Source organism: Pteronotus mesoamericanus, unplaced genomic scaffold (genome assembly GCF_021234165.1).
Source record: "Pteronotus mesoamericanus isolate MK-2021 breed Mesoamerican mustached bat unplaced genomic scaffold, CSHL_Meso_final contig_2, whole genome shotgun sequence".
NCBI classification, from domain to species: Eukaryota; Metazoa; Chordata; class Mammalia; order Chiroptera; family Mormoopidae; genus Pteronotus; species Pteronotus mesoamericanus.
Window position 1 is genome coordinate 1,385,649 of NW_026555084.1, and position 21,940 is coordinate 1,407,588.

Genomic DNA, 21,940 nt, shown 5'->3' on the forward strand with positions numbered 1-21,940 from the left:
TATAATTCATGCCTTGACTTAAACAGGAAGCAGGCCATGCATGTGGGGTATGGATGACCTGGCCTTCCAAGGCCATTCAGGTCCTGGCTCTAGTCAGGGCTTAGAGAAGAAGAGATAACTGGCTTATAGGTGCAGATGTCCTCAGGGATCATGAGACACTGGCTCAAAACGTGTGTGTGTGTACTGTCTGGGGTTGGGGGGTACGATGGTAGAGGAGCGTGAGCCCACTGCCTGTGTTCTATGGTGTATACCTTTTCCAAATGGGATCTTACAATACTCCTTCTATAGATGACCACTTGATTTGGTGGGTAGCTAATATGGTGTATTTATTTCACAGTTTCACATATTTACAGTTTGCTTCATATAGTGCTTACATGGGGTTTCAGAAAAGATATTTCCTTTCAAACCTTTCTTTAAAAATCACAAATATAATTGAACCGTACGACTACATTCCACCTCTGTTAGCAACCCCCTTCCTATTAGAAACAGTTTGTTAAAAGCTCAGAGGTGATCACACCCACAGAAACCTAAAGTGTGAGAAGTATCATAATGGGAAAGAGAATGAGAGTCTTTGGTGCAGGGGAGTATAGAAGAAAGATGATCTTTCAAAGCTGTGGATTAATTCTGAAAGGAAGGGTAAAGGCATATATCTATTAGGGAAGAAAGCTAAAGAATTAAAGATCGCAAGATTTAAAATGCCTGAGACTGAGCCAGAAACCTGTATCATGGCGCACACACAAATGGCCGCTTAGGATGCTGTTGGGTGAGTGTGGCTGAGGAGCAAGGAGGTGTGCGCACTTGTTCTTCTGATTTTAGGGTGAGAGTGGCTGGCTCACCTGCAGCCTGAACATAGGTTCTATAACAAGTCTCATTGTCACTCAGAAAGTTCAGGACACAGGGCCAAACCACTCAAAGCAGTTCAGCTACAAGGATCGGGGAGCTGGACACAGCCAAGCTTACTAGAGCTACGCCACGTGTTCCTGAGGAATGCCACTCACTAGCCAGTAAACATCATTCCTGGTCATTAGAACGTGGGGATCAAAGCTCTTCTTGGAAGGATGCGAGGGGTCTGCAGCTGGGAAAGAGCAGCAGATAGAAATGGACTCAATGCTGCCGGTCAGGCCATCATACATCTTAGAAACAAGGGGTTTATGTGTGAGATTACTGACCCACTAAATTTTTCATCACTTACATTTGATTTTTCAATGGTAAGACTTATGGGAATTTGGGGACAATTCTGTTGTGGTATTAAATCCTATATTAAAAACTCATCTTGGTATTGAGTTAATCCAGTGACTTCCAGTCAATTGACTTAGGCCTACATTTCATTTTAATCAAAAACAAAAACTAGAAAGTGTTGCTCCCTAAATAGGACCAATGTGTGTGTTATAAGCACTGCAGAGATTTAATAAATAGCATGTATGATTAGTTCAGAAACAACCCCTGCCACTTGAGGGTTACTTGATACCTGCAATGGCCACCTTCTCAGTTTTTAAAAAATGAGGTAATGTATGCAGACCAGGCAGCTGCTGAGCAATCAGCCCATCCTCGGTAGGTCTGTAACCTTGGGCTCCACGTGTATGTCTTTTGTAAAGATAAAATGGATTGACGTTTCTATGACCAGACTTTGTAATGCTTAGGACTTCTACAAGCTTAAATAATGGTTGGGAGTCCATTCTTTGGGAAGAATTGTTGAATTGTTATGTTTGTTAACTTGCAGCACCATTGGGTGAGGGTACATACTTGGGCTGAATACAATTTGCTTCATTATCTTGTCCTGCTGAAGTCCTACAGCATGCAAATTATTCAACGTACTCTTAAAAATACATGTAGTATGCCCAGTAAAAGACATTGGCTAGCATAAAAATCAAAGGGAATAGTAGTTTGGAATACCGATCAACATTACTGGGGTTTTGAATTGTGAAATAATCAACAATCCTTCCCATTTTATCTCGGAAGACCAGCTTGAACTTGTCAGTGGTTTTCATGGTCAAGTTGCTGTAGTCGACGTTATCGCCCGAAATTTCAATGGTGGCAAAGCTGATCTTCCGTTTAAAGCTGGAGATGGAGCTGTTGATGATGTTAGTGATATTGACTTCTTCCACTTCCTTTGGCATCTCCTAGTTCATAGACAATGCAATTAGTTGCAGGAGTTGACTCGGCAAAATAAATACGTGGGTATTTATATACTTGGAGGCCTAAATATTGCATAACTAGGTTTAATAGAGAATGGCATGGAGAACATCAGAAATCAGTTGGTGAGCCAGGCTTGGCAGTCTTGCTACTGTGCTCATAGGCACCGATCCCTGGTCATAGGCCTGTATAATGGGAAAGAATAACCCCCGCCCGCTCTGCAGAGCTGTGTGCTACATGCTAAATCCACGTGCTCGATACGTAACAGCCATTATTATTATTCTGAGAGTAGAACCACACTTCCAATTAGCAGAAATTTATGCTAATCCAGAAATTTACCACAACATGATTTTTTTTCATACCTTTTCCAATAAACTATTATTTGTATAATTTGGGAAAATAATATTGCAAAAAAAATTAAATGTAAATATGTATTAATCTGAAACTTGTAATCAGCTAATCACATTTCATTTAATATTGGGGTTTTTGTGGATGCTTGTTCTCATAGTTGTGATTTTGCACTGCATACAGATAATGTAGTTATTTTCTGCTGGAAAATTAAATGTATTAATATCTCACAAGACTTGGTGAAAAGGACGGTCTTTTTCAAGAGGCAGCTTCTGACTTCCAGAAGCTCCTACCGGAACAAAGATGAGAATCCCGGGAGCGAAGGGAATCCCTGGGGGGCAGGGACCAGGTCTCGGCCACCTCTGCCAGCCAGCACAGGGCCCAAGCGATGGGCCGCGTACAGGGCCCGCCACCCCTTACCCTGTCTTTGGCTGCCATCTGCTGCAAGGAGCTGTAGTGGGCCACCGCGTACTCCAGCAGGGCCCCGAACACGAAGCTGAAGCAGATCCCCAGGTACACGTCGATGGCCTTTATGAAGCAGTTGGTGTTGGGGAGAGAAGTGCGGGACCCGATCATCAGCGTGGTCATTGACAGCACGGTGGTCACTCCTGGGGAAACAGGCGGGCAGCGTCCCCATGCCAGGCCCTAGCGGACCTTCCGCCGTTACCTGGCAGACTCAGGACGTGGCAAGGCGGGGACAGGACTCGGAAATGGAACTTAGCTCATTGTGAAAAATCTACGGCCTTCTAGAACAGGGGTGATTGGTCCATTTTGTACAAATTTGAGTGATAGGGTTTCCTAAAGGTTTCACCTCCTGTGTTCTCATTGGAGGGGGGCGTTCAGTATGCAAAATACCCGACAATAGACCATCTAATCACAATATTCCCTCACCTGTCACTGTAAAACATAAGTTTAAAAATGCACTACTGCTAGAGTAGTCTGTCTCTCTTTTTCTTTCTCTCTGTGAAAGAATCTCTCAAGAAACCAACTCCTAGCACTGCTCCGTGAATAACAATAAAAACACTGGGAGAAGAACAAGGCCGGGGGAAGAGAGGAGAGAGGACCTAAGAACCAAGTTCTTAGACTGGAGCTGCTCACCGATGCAGGTTCTTGCAGGAACTGAATCGAGGGAGATCCAAAACGAAACCCAGGACAGCACCACCAGGAAAGTGGAAGGAACATAGGTTTCCAGAATGAAATACAGGACATTCCTCCGAAGCTCGAATTGCAAGACCAATCGCGTATAATTTCCTGAGAGAGTAAACAAGAGGTAGGAAATCACGCCTGCTCCCACCACAGAGCGGTTTCCCTGTGGGGCGTTTAATGCAGCTACATATATTCGCATTAAGCTGTCTGTTATTCCCCAAAACCGAGTTAATCATGAACTGACATTATAGTTTTCAATAAGAAAATGCTGGTGTGTAGAGTGGGACTTATAGGGGTGCTGATGACCCCCGCCCATGATCCTCTTCCCGTGCCTGTCTGTCATATTATACCTGCTGCATCGTAACTGCTGGTGTCCTTGTCATCTGCCTCACCAGACTCTGAGCCCCTTGGCCGCCATGGCACTACTGGATGTGGAGCAGGTAAAGGTGCCAGTCCCAAACCCTACCACCCGCCCCACTGCAGAGGGGTCTCCGGGCCCCAAAGGGAGAGAGCGGAGATGAAATGGTATTTCTGACTCGGCTCTTCTGCGGTTGTACAGTCCGCCCCACCAGTTACCGGTCTCCTGCTGCGTTCTGGTGACCAAGGTGAAATAGCGCTGTATGGTGTACTGAGCCAGCCGCAGGTTTTCCAGCCCACGCACGGAGTCGTTCCCGCGCAGCCAGCTGAACTCCACGTCGTTTCCGTCGTAGCCCCCTGGCCCAGGAGACAGAGCCCTGGTCAGTGCGAGGGGGTGGCACATTGAACCGGTCTGGGCAATGAATGCCACGCTAGGGAAACAGCAGGGGCGCTATCTTGCTAAGTCCAAGGCTGATTCCACGTAAAACTTGGCACGATTTCTCCAGTGTGACTGCGGCAGCCACTCAGAATGAGGTGACCTGCGAGGGGCTATGTGCCTTCAACTGAGAACCGGTTCAGCGCAGAGTAGACACCGGGTAGGTGATAAGCCTCCAGGAGTGGTCTCTCTCGCTGTTTAAATATTTGTTGAACCCATAGATGTGAACACAAAAAATCTATGCTACATAGCGCCTCCCAGGACAGCCTGACGTCTCCGACGGTGTTCGCGGGGACTTCACAGTCGGTCTGTTCACATTGCCACGTGGGCAAAAAAGGCAAAAAACAAAAACCCTGCACCCAGCCACTTCACTGATGTCTATAAACCTGGGCGTTTGATAAATCTCAAAGCAGTTCTCCTAACAGAGTTGACAATAGTAGTTAGAGCTGCCTTTTGGCAAACACTTATGCTAAGTCCTTTATACGGGTGTCGCTAACGTCTTCACAAACTTGCCAGGGAGACATTTCTATTTTTCTTCATTTCCTTGCATTAAAATTTAAAAATATTTCAATTACATTTAGTTGACATTTAGTGCTGTATTACTTTCAGGGGTACAGCATAGGGGTTAGATACAGCTTACGAAGCGCTCCCCCCGACGGGTCTAGTACTTGCTTGGCACTCTAGGTAGTTATTACAACATCGTTGATTTTATGTCCTCTGCTGACTTTCTCCGTTTTCTGAAATTGGAATGGGTCTTATACTTGAGAGATATATACCTATAATGTGGTAGATATATATGTATATATATAATTTACCATTTGACCCAGCATTTACTCCTAAGTATCTGCCCAAGAGAAACCAAATCCCGTCCACCAATAGCTTTGTGCACGGCAGCATTACTCACTATAGGTAAAGGTGGGAACAAGCCAGAGGCTGTGTGCTGTGTATATTCTTTTGTAAGGAATAATGAGGAATAAAGCAGTAAGGAGGAACGAAGTACTGTTACGTGTGCCAACATGTATGGACCTCAGAGACATGCTAAGCAAAGGGAGCCAGATGCAAAAGACCGCATATTGTATTGATCCTATTTATGTATAATATCCCAAAAAGGCAAACTCGCAGAGACAGAAAGTAGACTAACGGTTGACTAAGGGCTGGTGGTGGCCATGGGAGTGACCATACGTGGGCACAAGGGGTCCCTGTGGGTGACGGAAATGTCCTCACAGTAAAATGTGTCAGTGGCCGCCCATTTTGGCAAACTTACTAAAAATCTTTGAATTGTACATTTAAAATGGGTGACTCTCTGGCACGTAAATTTATCCCAATAGAGCTGTTAAAAAATTACTCCTTGAATCAGATACTATCATTTTTCCCACCTTACTCATGAGGAAACTGAGGTCCCCAGATGCCAGTTCTGCCCACCTGAAGTCACACAGCCCGTGATGGGGAAAGCCCCCCGATTCCGGCACCTGCGATCTGAAAAGTGGACCCACACCGCCTGTGTTTCCCCAGGCCATGGGCAATGGGACGCCAGAGCCGGGACTAGCCTTTTGTGGCGTCTCAGCTTCGGCATCCACTGTCGAGAAGCAGTGATCCCCATCCAAGAACGGAGAAGTACTCATGAGCTCTTAGAGCGTTTCCGGGTAAAAACCACCCGTGGGCTTTCCCTTAGAAGCACTGCCGAATTTCCTGAAGGTAGCTGTCCCAATAGGCCTAGGATCCCAAAGGAATTTTTTTAAAAATCTAAAAAAGCGAGTCATCCTAGCCCCTCCTTGGACAGTTTGCTTTGTGGGATGGTATCCATTCTTTTCTAGGCGCTCAGGACAAAACCCTTGGAGAGGTTTCTGTACCCAAATAACTGCTAATAAACATTCGGCGAAAGCCTCCGCTGCTCGCCGGGGACGGTCTCCGTGCAGACAGAGTGCTGGAGTTTCCAGGAGAATCTCGCTCCTGGGATTCGGGATGAGAACAGCCACACAGGCAGGGCAATTGCTTTTGCCATGTAGGGCTGAAAGTGAGTTCTCGTGTTGATAACCTCAAGCTTTATTCTGCCCCCAAACAGCTGTATTGCTTCCAGAAGGTTATGCATGCATTTAATCAATAAGGTAATTAATCTGCCTGTCTGAATCTTTAATTAAATGCCTGCCTCTGAAAAACGACTGTTGCCTTATAATGGTTCTGTTCCTACGCGTTGGCCACTCGTGTGCCCAACTGCCCACTGGGGTCCAGCCGCTTGGCTGGAGCTTTTCCTCCGTGCACAAGACATGCCTTGATTCCTCAGCAACTCCTATCTGTGGCTGTCTTCCCGGGACAACGGTCACGGTTACCGCTTTCCCGAGGTTGGTGGGCACTTCCAAGTAGTTTACTAGGGAGCGATGGCGATTACTCAACAGTGCCATTTGCCACACATCGGCCTGGAGTAAACGCTCATTCTTATCGCCAGCAGCTCCCCAGACCACAGTTCAGATGCCCGCGTGCCGGCGTGACTGTGCTAAGCTTTATATATATCATACAGTTTCTTTCAGAAGTCGAAAGCAGCTGTGCGATGAATGTCCAGCGTTGCTTTGTGTATTTGCTGTTTCTAAGCTCTGCTGTGTCCTTTCTGGCTTCCTCGCCTTGGCAGATTCTGGGTCCCATTCCTAGCCCCAGCGACCCCCCCATTTCCTTGGCTGACTTGTCCACTCTTAGGTTGAAATGTTTGATTACAAGGCACAGTGGTTGCCCCCAAAAGATGTCATTTAGGAAGGTTTGTCCTGGAGCAGTCTCTAAATCCCTCCGCATGTGCAGTCAGAAGGGCCAAAGCCGGTGTAATCAATGTCAAGACAAGAACGGCCGCTACGTATAGCACACTCTTTGTGAATACACAGCTCTAAGTCACTTGGGAAAATCAGCTCAGGGGCCTGCAGGATATATACTCACAGCTCTCCAGTTGCAACTGGCATGTCTGCGTGTCCATGGGATACTTAGACAGGTCCATGTTGCACGCGACAGTCGTTGTGATTCTGAGAAAGGAAAAACGGGTTCAAGAGAGTGTTATGAGGATGCTGTAGAAAGTACGCATTTCCCTTTAAGGGCCACTCCAAGAAGACTTTCACCTTGCGTGCTACAGTGAATGTGTGACTTGGAACCTGCCTTCAAAGCATTCCTGAGGTTTTCTGTGCTAAGCAACACCTGTGCCACTCGGTTAAATCCGGGGTCCAGAACAGAGAAGTTCGAATGTCGGCAGTTCAGAGGCAAACTGCCAACAGTATTGCAGAAGCGAATCACTCATCGGCTTGTCTGAGAGGCTTTTGCATCCAGTTATTAAATTTCACCTTCATGACAAACCGTGAGAAGCCAGAACAGAGATCACTGTCACTACTTCTCACCATTGACAGCAGACACAGGGGCTCCCTTAGGCTCACCCGGCTCTCGGGCGGCAGAGCTGGGGCTGGAGCCCGGGCAGTTCCCCAGGTCCCTGCCTCCTGGGGCGGGGGGGTCAGCAGGCAGAGGAAGCGGAGGGCATCACAGGGCACCAGGCACCGTGGCTCTGAGGGACCAACTTCCAGAGACGTTCAATGACATATCAACTAAGCCTTCACAGTGGAGATTTCAATGGGCAGACCTTGACCTTCCTTTTTCTTCAGGGTCACGTGTTGTTATTAAGCACAGAGCTGGGCACTTGGGAAAATGGAAATGATGAGGGCATGGTGCCCACTTCTTTAAGGGAGAGGGAGTAACAACGGCTGCGACTGACTGACCACGAGCCAGTCCCTGGGCTCACAGCTTCATCTCTTTGAGTTTCTATAATGGCTTTATGAGGTTGGAACTATTATTATTCTCCTGCTGCTGCTGAGGAGACTGAGGCTCAGAGAGTTAAGTAACTTGCTTTATGCAGAAAAGGGAGAGAGCAGGGATTTGCCCTCAAATCTGTCTGACTCTAGAGCCAGGCATTCATCCATCATCCATTATTTGTATCCCGTGTACACAGCAGACGTGTTATGTGCCATGATATGGACAGGCATGCGCACACATGCATCTGTGGGAATATGGGGAAAGGGGGCATTAATTTTGGTTTGAATTGGGGTCACAGGAGGGTTCTTATTAGGCTTCTTGAAAGAGGACTTGGGTCCTGGCTGGTGTGGCTCAGGGGGTTGAGTGCCAGCCTGTGAACCAAAGGGTCACTGGTTCAATTCCCAGAGCAGGGCACATGCCTGGGTTGCAGGCCAGGTCTCCAGGAGGGGACACATGAGAGGCAACCACACATTGATGTTTTTTTCCCTCTTTCTCCCTCCCTTCCCCTCTCTCTAAAAATAAATAAACAAAATCTTAAAAAAAAAATAAAAGAAAGAAAGAAAGAAAGAAAGAAAGAAAGAAAGAAAGAAAGAAAGAAAGAAAGATAGAAAGAAAGAAAGAGAAAGAAAGAGGAGTTGGGGTTTTGGCTGGTCTTTGCAAAATTCAGTGCACCAAGGAGGATCAGAAGAATAATCCAGAAATTCACTTTATAGGTTACCTCGGTCTTTGTTTTACAGCTTCAGCCTCTTATTTGGGGTTAAAGATTAGCCTCTTGAGTGTGCACTTCCTGGCCTTCTCCCCAGGCCTCTGGGAGCACTCGGTTTGCACAGGCAGCAGTGAGTTCCTCCCACCCACCGCTGCTTCCCCCGTGGGTGCCTTGTGCAGCTCTGCAGAGCACCTTTGCGGTTCCCCCCAATGAACAATTGGTTGGGAAGACCTTCTGGCCCAGGGACTTGGGGAAGGGGCGAAAGGAAACCCATGGCTGCAGGTGGCAGAGGCCTTGGGGCCCCGTACCTTGACTCTGTACAGAAATGACTGGGACGGGGAGAGGTGCATTCTGGGGCTATGCCAGCCCCATGAGCCCCATGAAAGTTAAGGTCCCACTATGGACGTTTCTGTTGGCTCTTGCTGTCCCCCCACCTCCTTCCCTTGCTAACGTCCTTTGCTCTTTAGAACTCGGCTCAGAGTCCCGTGAGAGCGTCCCTCACATCACCCCAAATGGGAGCGTGAGAAGGGGGCCCTCAGCCCGGTGTTGGGAGTGCTCGTCAGAACTACTCAAGATGAATCTACACCTCTTTGTCCGCCTGTTTGCCCTCCCACGCTGACGGCACAGGTGCCCACCTACCTGAGGGCGTACAGGACAGTGCCATTGGAGAAGAGGCGGATGAGCCTGTTTCCCACAGTGACCTCGTGGAGGAAGGACGTCTTGGACTCCACAATGTAAGTGTCCGGCACCCAGAGGAACTCCACGAGGCGCGCGTCCAGAGTGACGCTCTTGTTGCCTTCGAACACCAGCCGCTGGTCCGTCCAGCGCTGTCTGAGATAGATGGTGGCTGTGTAGTCCTGATGGGCGGCCGGGGTAGAAATGGAAGGCGAGAGAAAGATTCCGAAATCGGAAGGGGTTGTCTTACTTGCCTCCCCACCCCCATGTAGGTCAAGTGCATAGGTCTCCTGCCGTAGACACTGGTGAATAAAGCTTGTCTGCAGGGCGGTGGCCTGTAGCCGTGTGTGAACAAAGCACCGTATTTATTCTAGATGATGACTCCCACCGGCAGAAGGGAAGCCACAGGGGCATGTCCAGTACCTTAGCTTACTTGCCCTCGATCACAAAAGCCCCATAAGACGGCTGAAGGTTTTCGAGAGTTAAGTGCTTAGGTCTACCCTGAATGCACAGTGGGGCCTCCCAAGGCCTACGGTGTCAATTTGTCTATAAGGTGTTTCCTTAAGTGCAGCGTGGTTGAAAGCAGTTATGTGATTGCCGGTTTTCATCGGCTTGTCTCGGGCTCGGTGAGGATCCATGTGCTATTCAGGCTTCCCCGTGACATATTCATTCTTTTCCCCAATTTTTATCCCTCACTAAACTCCACCCCCTCCTTTCTCCCCTCCTGGCCTTCGAATCCATTTTCTTCCTGATACTGCTTGGGTCTATTTTAAAAGAATCTTCTAATGCCTTGAGTTTTGGGATAGGTCCCCACCTTCTGCCATTCCAAGGGCAGGAGGGCTGGAAGTCTGTCCTGTTTCTAATGTATCGCCGTTAAACACAAGGAGAGGGACCCATCAGGTGGCAGACGGAGGGGCCTCACTTACCATGTTACTCTCTGAAATGCTAGAAATACTTGCAATGTCCAGAGTCAGGGCTATCTGAACTGGCTCTCCTAAGATGGAAGGAAAAACCAGGAAGACTTACATAGAAACACTAACAAGGTTTCCTAACATCGCATTAGTGTATTTCTTTTTCAAATAGAAAATTGCAAAAGTAACACCTGTTTGATGGAGAATTTTAAACGCTCTAGAAGTATTTCAAGTACAATTTTAATTTCTACCCTCCCTGTCTCAGGAGAAAACATCTTGTAGACTGTGCTCCCTTTTTGTATGAAAAAAAGATGCACAAACACATAGTTAGCTTACTGAGAGACGGCACTATATTCATTTGTGTGTATTTTAAAGGATATAATGGTATTTCCCACTTCATACTTGGAGGACTTTTCCTATGGTGTTTGCAAGGGACTAATTATTTAGAAATGTAATTGAGATTTGGGAATTCGTGCACAGATAGCTTTTCTCCCTCAGTTAAGTATATTTACAACAAGATGGAATTCCAGACGGCTCATGACTGAGCTCTCGCTCACCTATGACCTTCCCCCCTCTTCCTTTACTCTTCGGGAACCCTAAACTATTCAGAATTCCAGAACGTCCCCCCTGAGGGCTGGTGTACAGCTGTCAGGCCTCAGTCCTGGAGTTTCGGCAGATGGGCCACCTCCGGAAGGGCCAGTCCCAGCCCTTGAGACCGAGGCCTCTGAGCCACCGGTCCTGGAAGCCAGGCCCGGCCAGCGAAGCTTCCACAGGTTGGAATGTGGACAGAAAGTCCAGGAGTCAAAAAGATGTGACTTTGGTCTCAGCGTGGCAACCTGGGAAAAGTCACCAAACCTGTCAGAACTGCACTTTTCTCACCTCTATGTAGGGATAAGGCCAAGGACACCCTGGGTCACAGGAGGGGGTTAAATGAGATGAGGCGGTGATGGCCTCTTGGTGAGGTGGGGATAAGAGTCCAATGCCTGCCCGGCTGGGCATGGTGTCTGTCACGTATTAACAGGCACTCAGTAAATGGCATTTCCCTTCCCTGCCCCTCTCTTCCGTAATCCTAGCTAATTCTGCAGGAGGAACAAGCTCACCGGCCAGGGTAGTAGATGCAGTAGCATTCACTTGCAATAAGTACTAGGGAGCCTCTGGGGACTGTGACAATGCATTTATGGGGAACAGGAGAGGCAGAATTCCAAGGAAGCTTAAAAAACATCTGATCGGTTGTTTAGAAATTAGACAAAGCAACCTAATTGTTCATCGAAGGAACCCAAGCCATAGAATATAGGTAGGAATTTGGAAATGGAGTTGTGGAGCCAATGCCAGTAAAAAATAATGAAGCTAATGTTTGTTGTTACTCCTTGGTACAAAAGGGGAGTTTTGGGGGACAGACCCTGGAAGGTGCTGAAGGAGTGTGACGCCTTGGGGGGCTTTCTACCCCTCAGGGCAGCGTGGTACAGCGCCAAGAAGAGAAGGCTGGAGTCCGAGTGTCTGGATCTCACGCCAGCCACTTCGCAGCTGTGTGACCTTGAGCAAATTGCTTACCCTCTCTGTGCTCCAGCTTCTCACCTGTAAAAGAGAGCTCCTAGTGCCTACCAGGAAGGAAGGGGCTAGGAAGGTTACAGGCTCTATTGGACGTGCCGGAGCCCAGTGGAGAGTGGGTCAGGGTGAGGCGCTTTCCCCGAGGCACGTGGAGAATGAAAAGCACACAGAGCTCCAGCCCCGCTGTGTTTTCTCAGTGCGTTTCCAGGTGGGCTGGCCCAGGCCTCGCCTCAGCTGGCAGTCCCGCGGGGCCGGGCTCCCTCTCTGGCTTGTGAAACCGCGCCCTGCCACCAGAGGGCAGCTTTCCCCTAGGAGAGGGGTCAAAGCCGGGGCCTGTTGCAAACCTGGCTCTGTTCCGCTCAGTCCCGGGAATGTCCCAGGGAGGTCTTGTCTCTTAAGGACCTTGGGGTTCTAGAATCTGGGTGGACAGACATTACGTAGAACAATGACCCCTGCGTGGGCCCCCAGGCTGCCTCGTATGTGTAGGTTCCTTTAGGAGCCAAAGTGCCAAAAGGCACAAAAAAGGGGTTAGGGTTGTGCTTTTGGACTGAGGACCCCTTGCCCCACTTTCACCCTGCGGGAATCTGGGCCTCGCGTCCCCTTGGGTCCACTGCAGGCTCAGAGTGAGCACCTTACCCAAGGGCCCCCGGGGTCAGCCCTGCGTGACAGCGTGACAACCCTCCCCGGCTTCCCTCTTTCCCGCCCCAGAGTCTTTCATAGGCATTGCCCAGACGAGTGTCCCGTACAGACAGTCCCCACTCAGTCTGCTTCTCAGGGGGCCTGGACTAGCCCATAATCCTAGACCGGACCAAGAAATCTTATCACCTGCTGGGAGGAGCAGGAAGGAGTGGGGATTAAAACAAACTGCACCCTGGTGACGTGGCGGGGACCGTGCTCTGCAGGGACACGCTTCACCGCATTCGGTCCTCCCTGAGAGGTGGGGGACACGTCCCTGTTTCCCAGAAAGGAAAACAGAGGCTCAAGAAGCTAAGGTGTTCACCCAGCAGGGGAGCCAGGGACCAAACTCAGCTTTGTTCAAGTTCAAGGCTCTTTCTACTACTTTCTGCTCTGCGTGATGGGACATTAGAGACCACCTTCATTCCATCTCGTGTTTTATAAGCAGGGCCTGAGACCTGCGCGGAGGTGTGTGGTTGGTCTCCTGCCCTCCCTCCTGGCCTCATTCTCTCAACAAATATGAATAACTTCCTGTACGTCAAGCACGGCTGTGGCCTTCAGCTGAGACAAACATCAAACTGGTGACCATGACAGTGTCACCAGGCAACCGCTGGGATTTGGAGGTCTGTTCAAAATGAAGAGTGAAGGAAGGGGAGGGGCCTGGAGGAATCTGGGAAGGCTTCTCAGAGGAGGGAGCCTTTGCTCTGAGACATGAAAGAAAATCGGTATTTCACCCGGGAGCCAAGTTGGAAGCAGCCTTTCTTGGCAGATCAGTGACTTCAGCACAGCCAGGGAGCATGCAGGGCACGCTTGCGTGGAGGGCAGAGGCGATGGACTTGGGGGTGCTAGGACTGGTGGATGGACAAGGATGGGCTGGGAGGGGTCTGGCGGGCCACGGAAAGGCCTTGGGGCTTCGGCTGACAATGCTGGGGTGCAGGTAGGTATTCGGAGCAGGCAAAGGGCCCGGCAAGTGATCCAGGCAGCGGAGCGGAGGTTAGCCCCGAGGGGGCAGGCAGGCCAGGTGGGACGGGCCTGGGGAGACCTGGCCAGACTTGTGGATAATGACGCTGAAAGTGGGGACAGAAGGGACACAGTGTGTGCGGTTGTTGGGCGGCTCTGGGACGCCTCTAGGGGGAGCAGTATTTCTTTATCCTGCAGGCGGGGAGACAAGGCACTTTCTCCAAGGTAGCGTGAGCCATCCTTGGCGGCTACGCTTGCCCATCACTGCCAGTCCTTAACAGGCTGCAGGCCAGCAAGTGCGGTCAGCCAACGCCCCCCCGCCCCCGAAGCCCTCCTCCACTCCTGGCCTGTGAATTGCTGTCCTGGACGAAAGAAGATGACCTACCGCCAAAATTGGGCCTGAGAAATTTGTTATAGCCCACAGTGAGGTTCTCAAAGCCAGGCAGGGAGAGCTTGTCACTTCTGCTGACCTCCACGTTGAACCGACTCCCTCGGACGCACAGCCTGGAAAAGAAACAGCTTTCGTGCACCTGCTTGTTTATGTGTGAGTAGCATGTGCGCACAAACAAGAGCTATGTCTGCATGCATGTGGTCATGCCCATGGACCAGCGGTGACTTTCCCAAAGAGAGAGCTCTACGTTCCAGCTGCCGGATGGAGAGGTCCCGATCCCACTCCATTTTATCACCCACCTACCAGGTTGTGTCAAGCTGGAACCCCTCGGAGTGTCTTCCCTCAAATTACAAGGGGCTTGTCCCCTTATGACCGTTCTGAAAGCTTGAGTTCCCCAGAGGGAATAAACGGCAGAACGCTGCGTTGTCCTGGTGCACCAGGGAGGCGGCACATTGGGAAGCAGGGAGGCTGCCACCTCTCCCACCACGTGTGCGCACACACAAAGCGGTTCAGACCAAGGCCACTGTGGGGTAGCAAGGCTCACCTTCCAGTGAAGAGGCTCAGACACATGAAGGTCAAGTGCAGACTGTGTCTCATGTTGAGGAGCCGTGTGCGCAGAGAGGAGTGGAGAGGAATCGCCTGGGGAAACATGTGGGCAGGCGGGAGGCGGACGGCCGAGGGGCTCCCCTCTTCTCAGCCCAGCTCCTCCAGCCTGCGGACTGTCCGGTGCAGCGTTTTCTCCCCCTGCATGGGGAGCAGCCTCTTTCCCCGCCTGCCTTCTCAGAATGACTTCGTTTTGGAGGATCATTTTACATCCAGCCCAAATAAAGACTGGATGGTGGCTCACCAGCCCCAGAAACACAGCGGGTCCATCCTGTCCTGAGCTCCAAGAGCGACCTTACCCTGTCCTTGTCCTGACTTTGCCAGGAAAGACACCCGCAACTATACACTAACGGCGATCACACCAGGCGGTTTGGACCCAGACTCTGAATATTTGCCTGTATTGCCCAAGGAAGCAGAGGCTCATGGGAAGACCACTGTACTAGTGAAAGTCGGAGGAAACTTTGGCTCCCGGGCTGGCTGCCTCTTTTGTGGTCCAAGGACACTGGCTGCTTCCCCAGCCTCCCAGACCTGCTCCTGGGATGCTCTGAAGCCGTTCAGCTGCTGCAGGCGAGCATCGAGCACGGTGAATGGCAAGGACGGTCGGGTGGGCACGGCCCCCCAGCTCTGGCAGCGGCTGCCGCGTGTCCCTCTGAGAGCGCAGCAGGCAGCCAGGCAGGCAAGCCTGCGACGGGCCATGGCCATGCTGGTGACAGCAGAGCAGGGGTGGTTAGGCGGGGTTCAGGCCGCTCCCAGGCAGGCCGAGCGTGGGTCACCCCTCCCCCGTGGTTTCTCTCTGTGAACCAGGCCACTTCCTAGAATGTAGCCATTCTGGGGCCCTGGGGTATGACCCAGCCATTAATTAACTAATTTTTTTTTACTTACAAAAAACACATGCTCATTGAAGAAACAAAAGCCAGATAGAAGTGTATAAAGTTAGAAGTGTAAGTCTCCAGCCCTGGCGGATGTGGCTCGGTGGATTGAGCGCCAGCACATGAACCAAAAGATCACTTGTCTGATTCCTGGTCAAGGCACGGGCCTGGGCTACAGGCCACGTTCCCAGCTGGGGGCGTATGAGAGGCAACTGATCAATCTTTCTCTCACACATCAATGTTTCCCTCCCTCTCTTTCTCCCTCCTTTCCCCTTATCTCTTTAAAAAATAAATAAAATCTTTAAAAAAAGCGTGTAAGTCTCCATGAGTCAAAAGATGTAACAAGTGATAGTGAGGAAGTTTGGCTTGTGTGGGGCTCCATACTGCTGTGGAACAAGAGACTAAAACTCCTCTAAAAGTTTAAGTCTATGAAAAAAATGTGAGTCCTTCCCTCCCTTCTTCTCTCTGAGTCTTCTGCCTCTGAGAGAGAACCACTGTTAACAGCTGTTTAGCTATGCCTACACGTGCATATTTATACACACCTATGAAGAAAACACTAAAAAGTAAAAGTGGGGTGATAGCATGCATTTCTGCTATTCACTTTTTGGCTTAATAACAACAGCAAACATTTAAAAACTACTTGAATGCATGTGTGCACTGGGCTAAGAATGCCTCAAATCCCCACAGCAACTCTGAAGTATTACTACCATTCCCTTCATTTTCAAATGGAGAGGCCGAGGCTCAGAGAGGGTAACAGTCAGTTTGGGCAGGAGGTGAGGGGCGGAGCCGGTCCGGGCAAGAGGACCCGGCACTTCCCACCACGGACCAGGCCGCTCCCTTTTCCCCAACGTCAGTGACCCGGTCCCATGCCGGTTCCTGCAGGCCCGGCTCTCATTGCAAGGGCTGCAAAGCTCAGTCTGTAAGATCAATGCGCCAACACCTACGTAGCGCAGGTCCTCTTTATGAATTTGGAGTTATGTTCAAATTTCTTACTGCTGCAAAACCATGCATGTAAGCTCCGGCAGTTCTGCACTCAGCCACGTTTCTCCACCCCAGGCCTGCCCTTCTCACTCCCCTGAAATACCAGCCATAGACAAAACATTGTCACCCCACCAACGATCAGACTCCGGCCTTCTCCCTTTAGTCCACTTCCCCAATCCCTGTCTCTGCCCCTGCCCTGGCCTCAAGTTTATGCGAGTCCGTGGAGTGACTCCCATGGCCTCCTCCGTCCCTTCCCCCGCCAAGGCGTACCAAGCTCCTCCTCTGAAGGAGGCACCGCCAGGGCGGAGCTCTGGGTTCCGACACACCTGAGTCAATGAACTGCTCAGCGCCTCGGCTTCCCCGCCGCACAAATGGGGAGAAAGGACTCAGTACAGTTTAGTTTTCATTCTCTTCCCCCGTGTGTGTTTTCCATGGGGACTTCAGTGATCCCACTGTGACTCTGAGGACCCAGAGCTCCCAGGCTCTTTCTAGGACACCCGCAGGCTGCCACCCAGAGGCCGAGCTGGCTGGAGGGTCATTCTGAGGGTGCTAGGTTTAGCATCCCCTCAGAAAGGACAGGGTCGAGTCACCTCGGTGGCCCATGGCCCCTTTGTCTGGACTGGCTCTGAGAAGCAGAGGTAATGCTCACACGGGTGGGCTGCCAGGCGCGTCCCCAGAATCCCCATCACACAGACACTGGGAACCCCAAGCTTCCCTCTACGCAGGCACCATCCGCCCCTCGCCATCCGCTGCTGCAGCGCAGAGCGAACCGCTGGTGGGAAGCAAGAGTGAAGCCCGAACTGGGCTGAGAAGAGCAAAGGCACCATTGCCGTGGGTCCTCCTCAAGGAAGTCACAGAGGGTCAAGCTGTGTGGTGGGTGCCCCGTCGGCAGAGCAGAAGGGGACCCCTGCAGCCCAAGTGTCAGACAGAAGGAGCTTGAACCTGGGCTCTGCCACTTGCTTTGAGAGTGTACAACTTCTCCTTGAGGTTTAGTTTTCTCCACTGTAAAATGGGAGAGTTGTGAGCAGTTCTTCAGACAATGGGGAGCCTGAGACCACGCAGGAGCTCGGCAGATTCCAGGCCCTGCCCCTCCCCTCTGCCCCAGCAGGGCTCCTAGTGTCCGGGCCTCCTCCCCTCTCCTCCCTCCAAGCACCAGGGGGCCCAGCAGGTCCCTTACCAGGTGGCAGCCGAAGCTGTGTTAGGGCAGGTCCTTCGGGCCTTCAGGCCGGGTTTTCAGGCCGGGCGCGGTCTTCTGGGTCCCTGAGATGCTCCCCATCCTCAGCCCTGACCTCTTGGATGCCAGCGCACAGCCACTCTGGGGTGGAGGGCTCCTCTCCGAGCGGCGGGGCGGCTAGGCAGACAGGTGGGCGGGGCATCCCGCAGCCCCGCCCCTGGGTGGAGCCCGGGGTGTCCGGGAACGGCCCTGCTCCTGTTCTGACTGCGGGCTGCTAGGGGTTTGATTCTGAGCTGTGTCTCGGCTCAGTCCCCAGGCCACTGAAAAGACTCGAGATCAAAGATCCCTGAAAGTCTAATAATAGTCTAATAGAGCGCGCGACCCCACCCGCCATGGCGGGCAGCTGAGTCGCGGGGGGGGCTCTGAATTTGGAGGACACTCCTCTATCCTGATACAATGGAAGGGGCGTTAGCAGTGTGTGTGACCTTTGGGCAAGCCAGACCTTCTAAAATTCTGATGCCTGGTTGTGCATTTTAAGAGCATTTTGGAGAGGAAGCCTAGTCTATCTAAGACGAGACTCGCAGATCCCAGGAACACACGCTTTGCAGGCTGGGAAGTTTCAAAAGAACCACAGGGGCCAAGGGAATGGAGGGTGGAGGGCAAGCGGCCAAGCCAGGACAAGCAGGGAGAGACTTGCGGAGAAATTTGGCTGGGCTTCTAGATCTCTCCTCCTTCCCCACCCCACTCTCCCACAGAGGAGTCTTGAATTCCCCAGAAGTCCCTCGAGGAGCACCCATTCTCCACGCCCCGCCCCACCTCCCAACAGCCCCGCTTCCAAGCGCTAGACCTCACGTCACTACAGCCCGTGGCCCCGAAACTCAAAACTGTCTCCTGCCTCCAGCCCCATGGGAAGGCATGGGAACCCCCTGGAGGCTTGGCTTTTGCACCCAGCAGAGCAGGGAGCTGGCGGGGGGCGGGGGGGGCGGCAGTGATCCAGAGGAGAGGCCGGGGAGAGAGCGAGGTTGTGGCGAGGTGCACCCCAGCCGCCTCCCACCCTCCTGGCAGCTCCTGCCAGAACCCCCTCCCCCAATGGTCTTGGAGGGCAAAGAGGAAAGACCAGGTGGGAGAGGAGTGGAGGGAGCGGGTGGCGCTGCAGAAAAGGAGGTAGGAGTTAGGGGGCAGGGGTCGGAGGCCGGGCTGGCCCCAGTGAGGAATACCCCAGGGGCGCCTTCGGCTCCACGCTTTCTTCCCTGGGCCCGGTGCCCCTGGAACCAGGCCGCCTCGCTCACAGTTCCATCTGCTTTTGGGGAGTGGGCTCTGAAGAAACAGCCCTTTGATTTCTCCTGAGAGGCCTCACCTTCACCTGGGCGCCTGGAAGGTGGTGGAGCAGAACCAGCTGAGGAGCGGCTTCAGGTTTTCAGTGAACAGGAAGTGGTCAGGAGGTTCTCTCAGGATTTCCAGGATGTTGCCATATTAAAAAAAGGCTTAAAAGAAAGAAACACAGCTCAGAGCTGGGAGGTAGCAGTGTGTGTGGTTTCCTTGTGGCTCAGGAACGCCAAGACTTAGATGAAAGAACACAGGCCGGCCAGCTGGGGGGCTTTGGGCAAGTTGCTTAACTTCTCTGGACCTCAGTTTCCTTATCTGACAAACAGGGATGATGATTTCTCACAGTGTTAATGCAAGAATTCAGGAATGACAGGTATGATGGCATAGCTGAAACTACCTGGCATAACTTACCAGGTACATTGTAGGTGCTCAATAAATTGTTCTTTTTTATCCTGATGCTGTATCTTCTATCCAATCCTCCATCTTGTCTATCCAATCCTCCATCTATCATTAAGTGCTCATGCTTATCATCTCTAGTCCTACCATTAATCAATCAGTCTAGTGACCAATCATGCATCCGTCCTGTATTTAATCTTGCCAATCAGATTGTTAGTGCTTTCATTGCGCAGTTGTGTATTGACTCTATGTAGGCATTCAGCAAATATATTAATAGGCTGATTATACCTGGGGGTCAGGGCAAACCAGACCTCAAGTTAATAAAGCAGGTGTAGCCTGGAGTTTTATCTCCCAGCTTCAAACAATTCTTCCTCTCAGTGCCAGCTTCTCCTTAGACTTATTTCAGAGCAACTGAAGAAATGCCCTGTGTGGGGAGTCTGCAGGGAAGCCAGGTTCCCATCCAGGGGTCGCGGGCAGCCTGGCACCTTGGCCTGGCACCTGGGCTCCGGACCCCTCAGCATCCTGTGCGCCTTCCAGGCTGCCCCATCCCCAAGGGTGGCCTCAGGTCTCAGGATGCCTGGGGTCAGTCATGTTCCAGGGTGTTCAGCTATGCAGACATACTGCGCACAGGTTCCCCAGTTCAGTGTCCACCTCCTAAGCCACATGGCTCCCTGCTTCTCGAGCGTGTCCCAGAAAAACAAAGGCCAGAGTGAGTGACCTTTCCTGGCGCCTCAGCCACCTTGCATACAGGGTACGAATGAGTCATAATAATGCTGTGCATTTATTTACATAGGGCTTTGGAGTTTTCAGAGCCTTTTCCATGCCTGAGCCTAAAGCAAGCAGGGATTGTTTCTTTATCCCCATTTTGTAGTGGAGGCGGCCGCGGCCAGAGTCACATACTACAAAGCGATACAGCCAATACAACCTGAACCCAGTCTGTAGGATTGCAAGTCAGCTGCCTACCTCACATGTCCACTCAATTGGCAGGGGCGGGAGCGGGGTACAAAGGCACAGAGTGCATATGAAGCAGCAGCGGGGAGACAGCCTTTGCACCCTCCCCTGGCCTGGGAGGCCATGGCGGGGCAAAGCTGCTGGCGCCTGCTCCTGCCAGGAAATGTTCCCTGACAGGCTAGATCCACTCCACTGACCTGCAGCCCGAGCTGGAAATGAAAGTAATTTGTCCTGGTTATTTCTGAGTGGGTAAGAGAACAAGAGACAAACTAAAAGAGACAAAGAACATTGTAAAAAGTTTACGAAAATAAATCCCGAGAACGGAAATTTTATGTGATCAAGCTGAATAAGGTAGGAATGAATTTAATTAAGTGAATCTAACTAGCAAAAGCAAGCTGGTGCAAAATTAGTGTTTGACTCTCTCTTTCTCTGCTAAAAAGACAACGTTTTCTTGCGCGATTGGTCTGCTCCTGATACGGTGAAAAGTCGTCTGCCTGGAAGGCGAAGGTTCTGTGTTTTATCAAAATAATTTTATGTGTTTTAGGTTGTCTTAACCAGGCCTTTGGTTACTTAAGAAAACGGAATCTGCTCCCTAGGAAGTGCTAACCCGCATTGAAATGCCCTGGATGGCTTTCTGTAAAGACAGTGGTCCAGGTGGGCCTAGCACCGTCTCTGAGCATTCTTGAATTGCAACATCCTTTGGGCAAATATGGAGTCAGTTTTGTGATTTATAACCAATCCTGGTTTTGTTTTACTTCCGCAAATACTGCCTGTACATTTCTAGAGCCTTTTTGTCTGTCTTATTGTATAAATTCTTGTAGATGGACACAGACCTTTTTTGGAGGGAAGGGAGATATAAACAAACCAACCAACCCATCATTGGACTGTTAGGCGGGCGATGGTGCAAAATATCCAGTTAAATACTATTGTTTAAAAATAAAAGAGACTAGTTGTCCTCAGGCGAACGGAGGCGAGGTGAAACTGACGCAATATAGAATAAAATGTTCCCAGTCTGAACAATTGGGGGCCCCTGAGTCACGGATTTAGCACTTCAGTGTGCTCTGTGAATGTCCCTTTCTCTTGGCTGTGTGAAAAGCAGGCCCAAAGCCTCTACATTAAGTGGCGAGTCACTGCCAGCTTCCCTTGGCGAGGTGCCAACTGGCTCACCGCTCCGCGTTGCTGCAGAGGCAGTGAGTAGTGGTTTGTAGTTCAAAAGCGCATGTGGAGCAGATTCACTTTTGCACTTGTCTTATACACACGGTGTGCAGTGTGTGGCCAGGCTGTGCACAGGCGCAGGGGTTCTGACGCCAGGGGGGCGGCTGGCTGTCACCCCTGTTCAGGAGGCTGACAAACAATACAAGGAGGCAACTGGCTGACTTTCAAGGGAGGCCCATTCACTCATTGAGTAAATATTTACAGAGCGCCAGCTATATGTATCCCCTTTCAGCCTAACAGGAACGAACAAGAGAAACAAACATCTCTTTTGCTGGTTCTGTGGTGACTGGCAATGTGCGGTTTGGTGGCCTGGACCTTGTGCACATTAGAACTACAGGTCACCGCGAGGTCGTGGAGGTGGGAAT

At 51.0% G+C, this 21,940-nt stretch overlaps 1 protein-coding gene across 1 annotated transcript; it reads right to left on the reverse strand.

The window, feature by feature from the left end:
• Positions 1–248: 248 nt before the first annotated feature.
• On the reverse strand, positions 249–17,809 carry GABRP (gamma-aminobutyric acid type A receptor subunit pi). The gene is made up of 10 exons (XM_054568058.1): positions 17,691–17,809; positions 14,605–14,699; positions 14,055–14,173; positions 10,502–10,569; positions 9,540–9,757; positions 7,340–7,422; positions 4,204–4,341; positions 3,580–3,732; positions 2,902–3,089; positions 249–2,120 (listed from the first exon to the last, which is right to left on the reverse strand). The coding sequence occupies exons 2-10, from the start codon at positions 14,655–14,657 to the stop codon at positions 1,818–1,820; spliced, it is 1,323 nt and encodes a 440-aa protein (XP_054424033.1). The 5' UTR covers positions 14,658–14,699; positions 17,691–17,809; the 3' UTR covers positions 249–1,817.
• Positions 17,810–21,940: the final 4,131 nt, after the last annotated feature.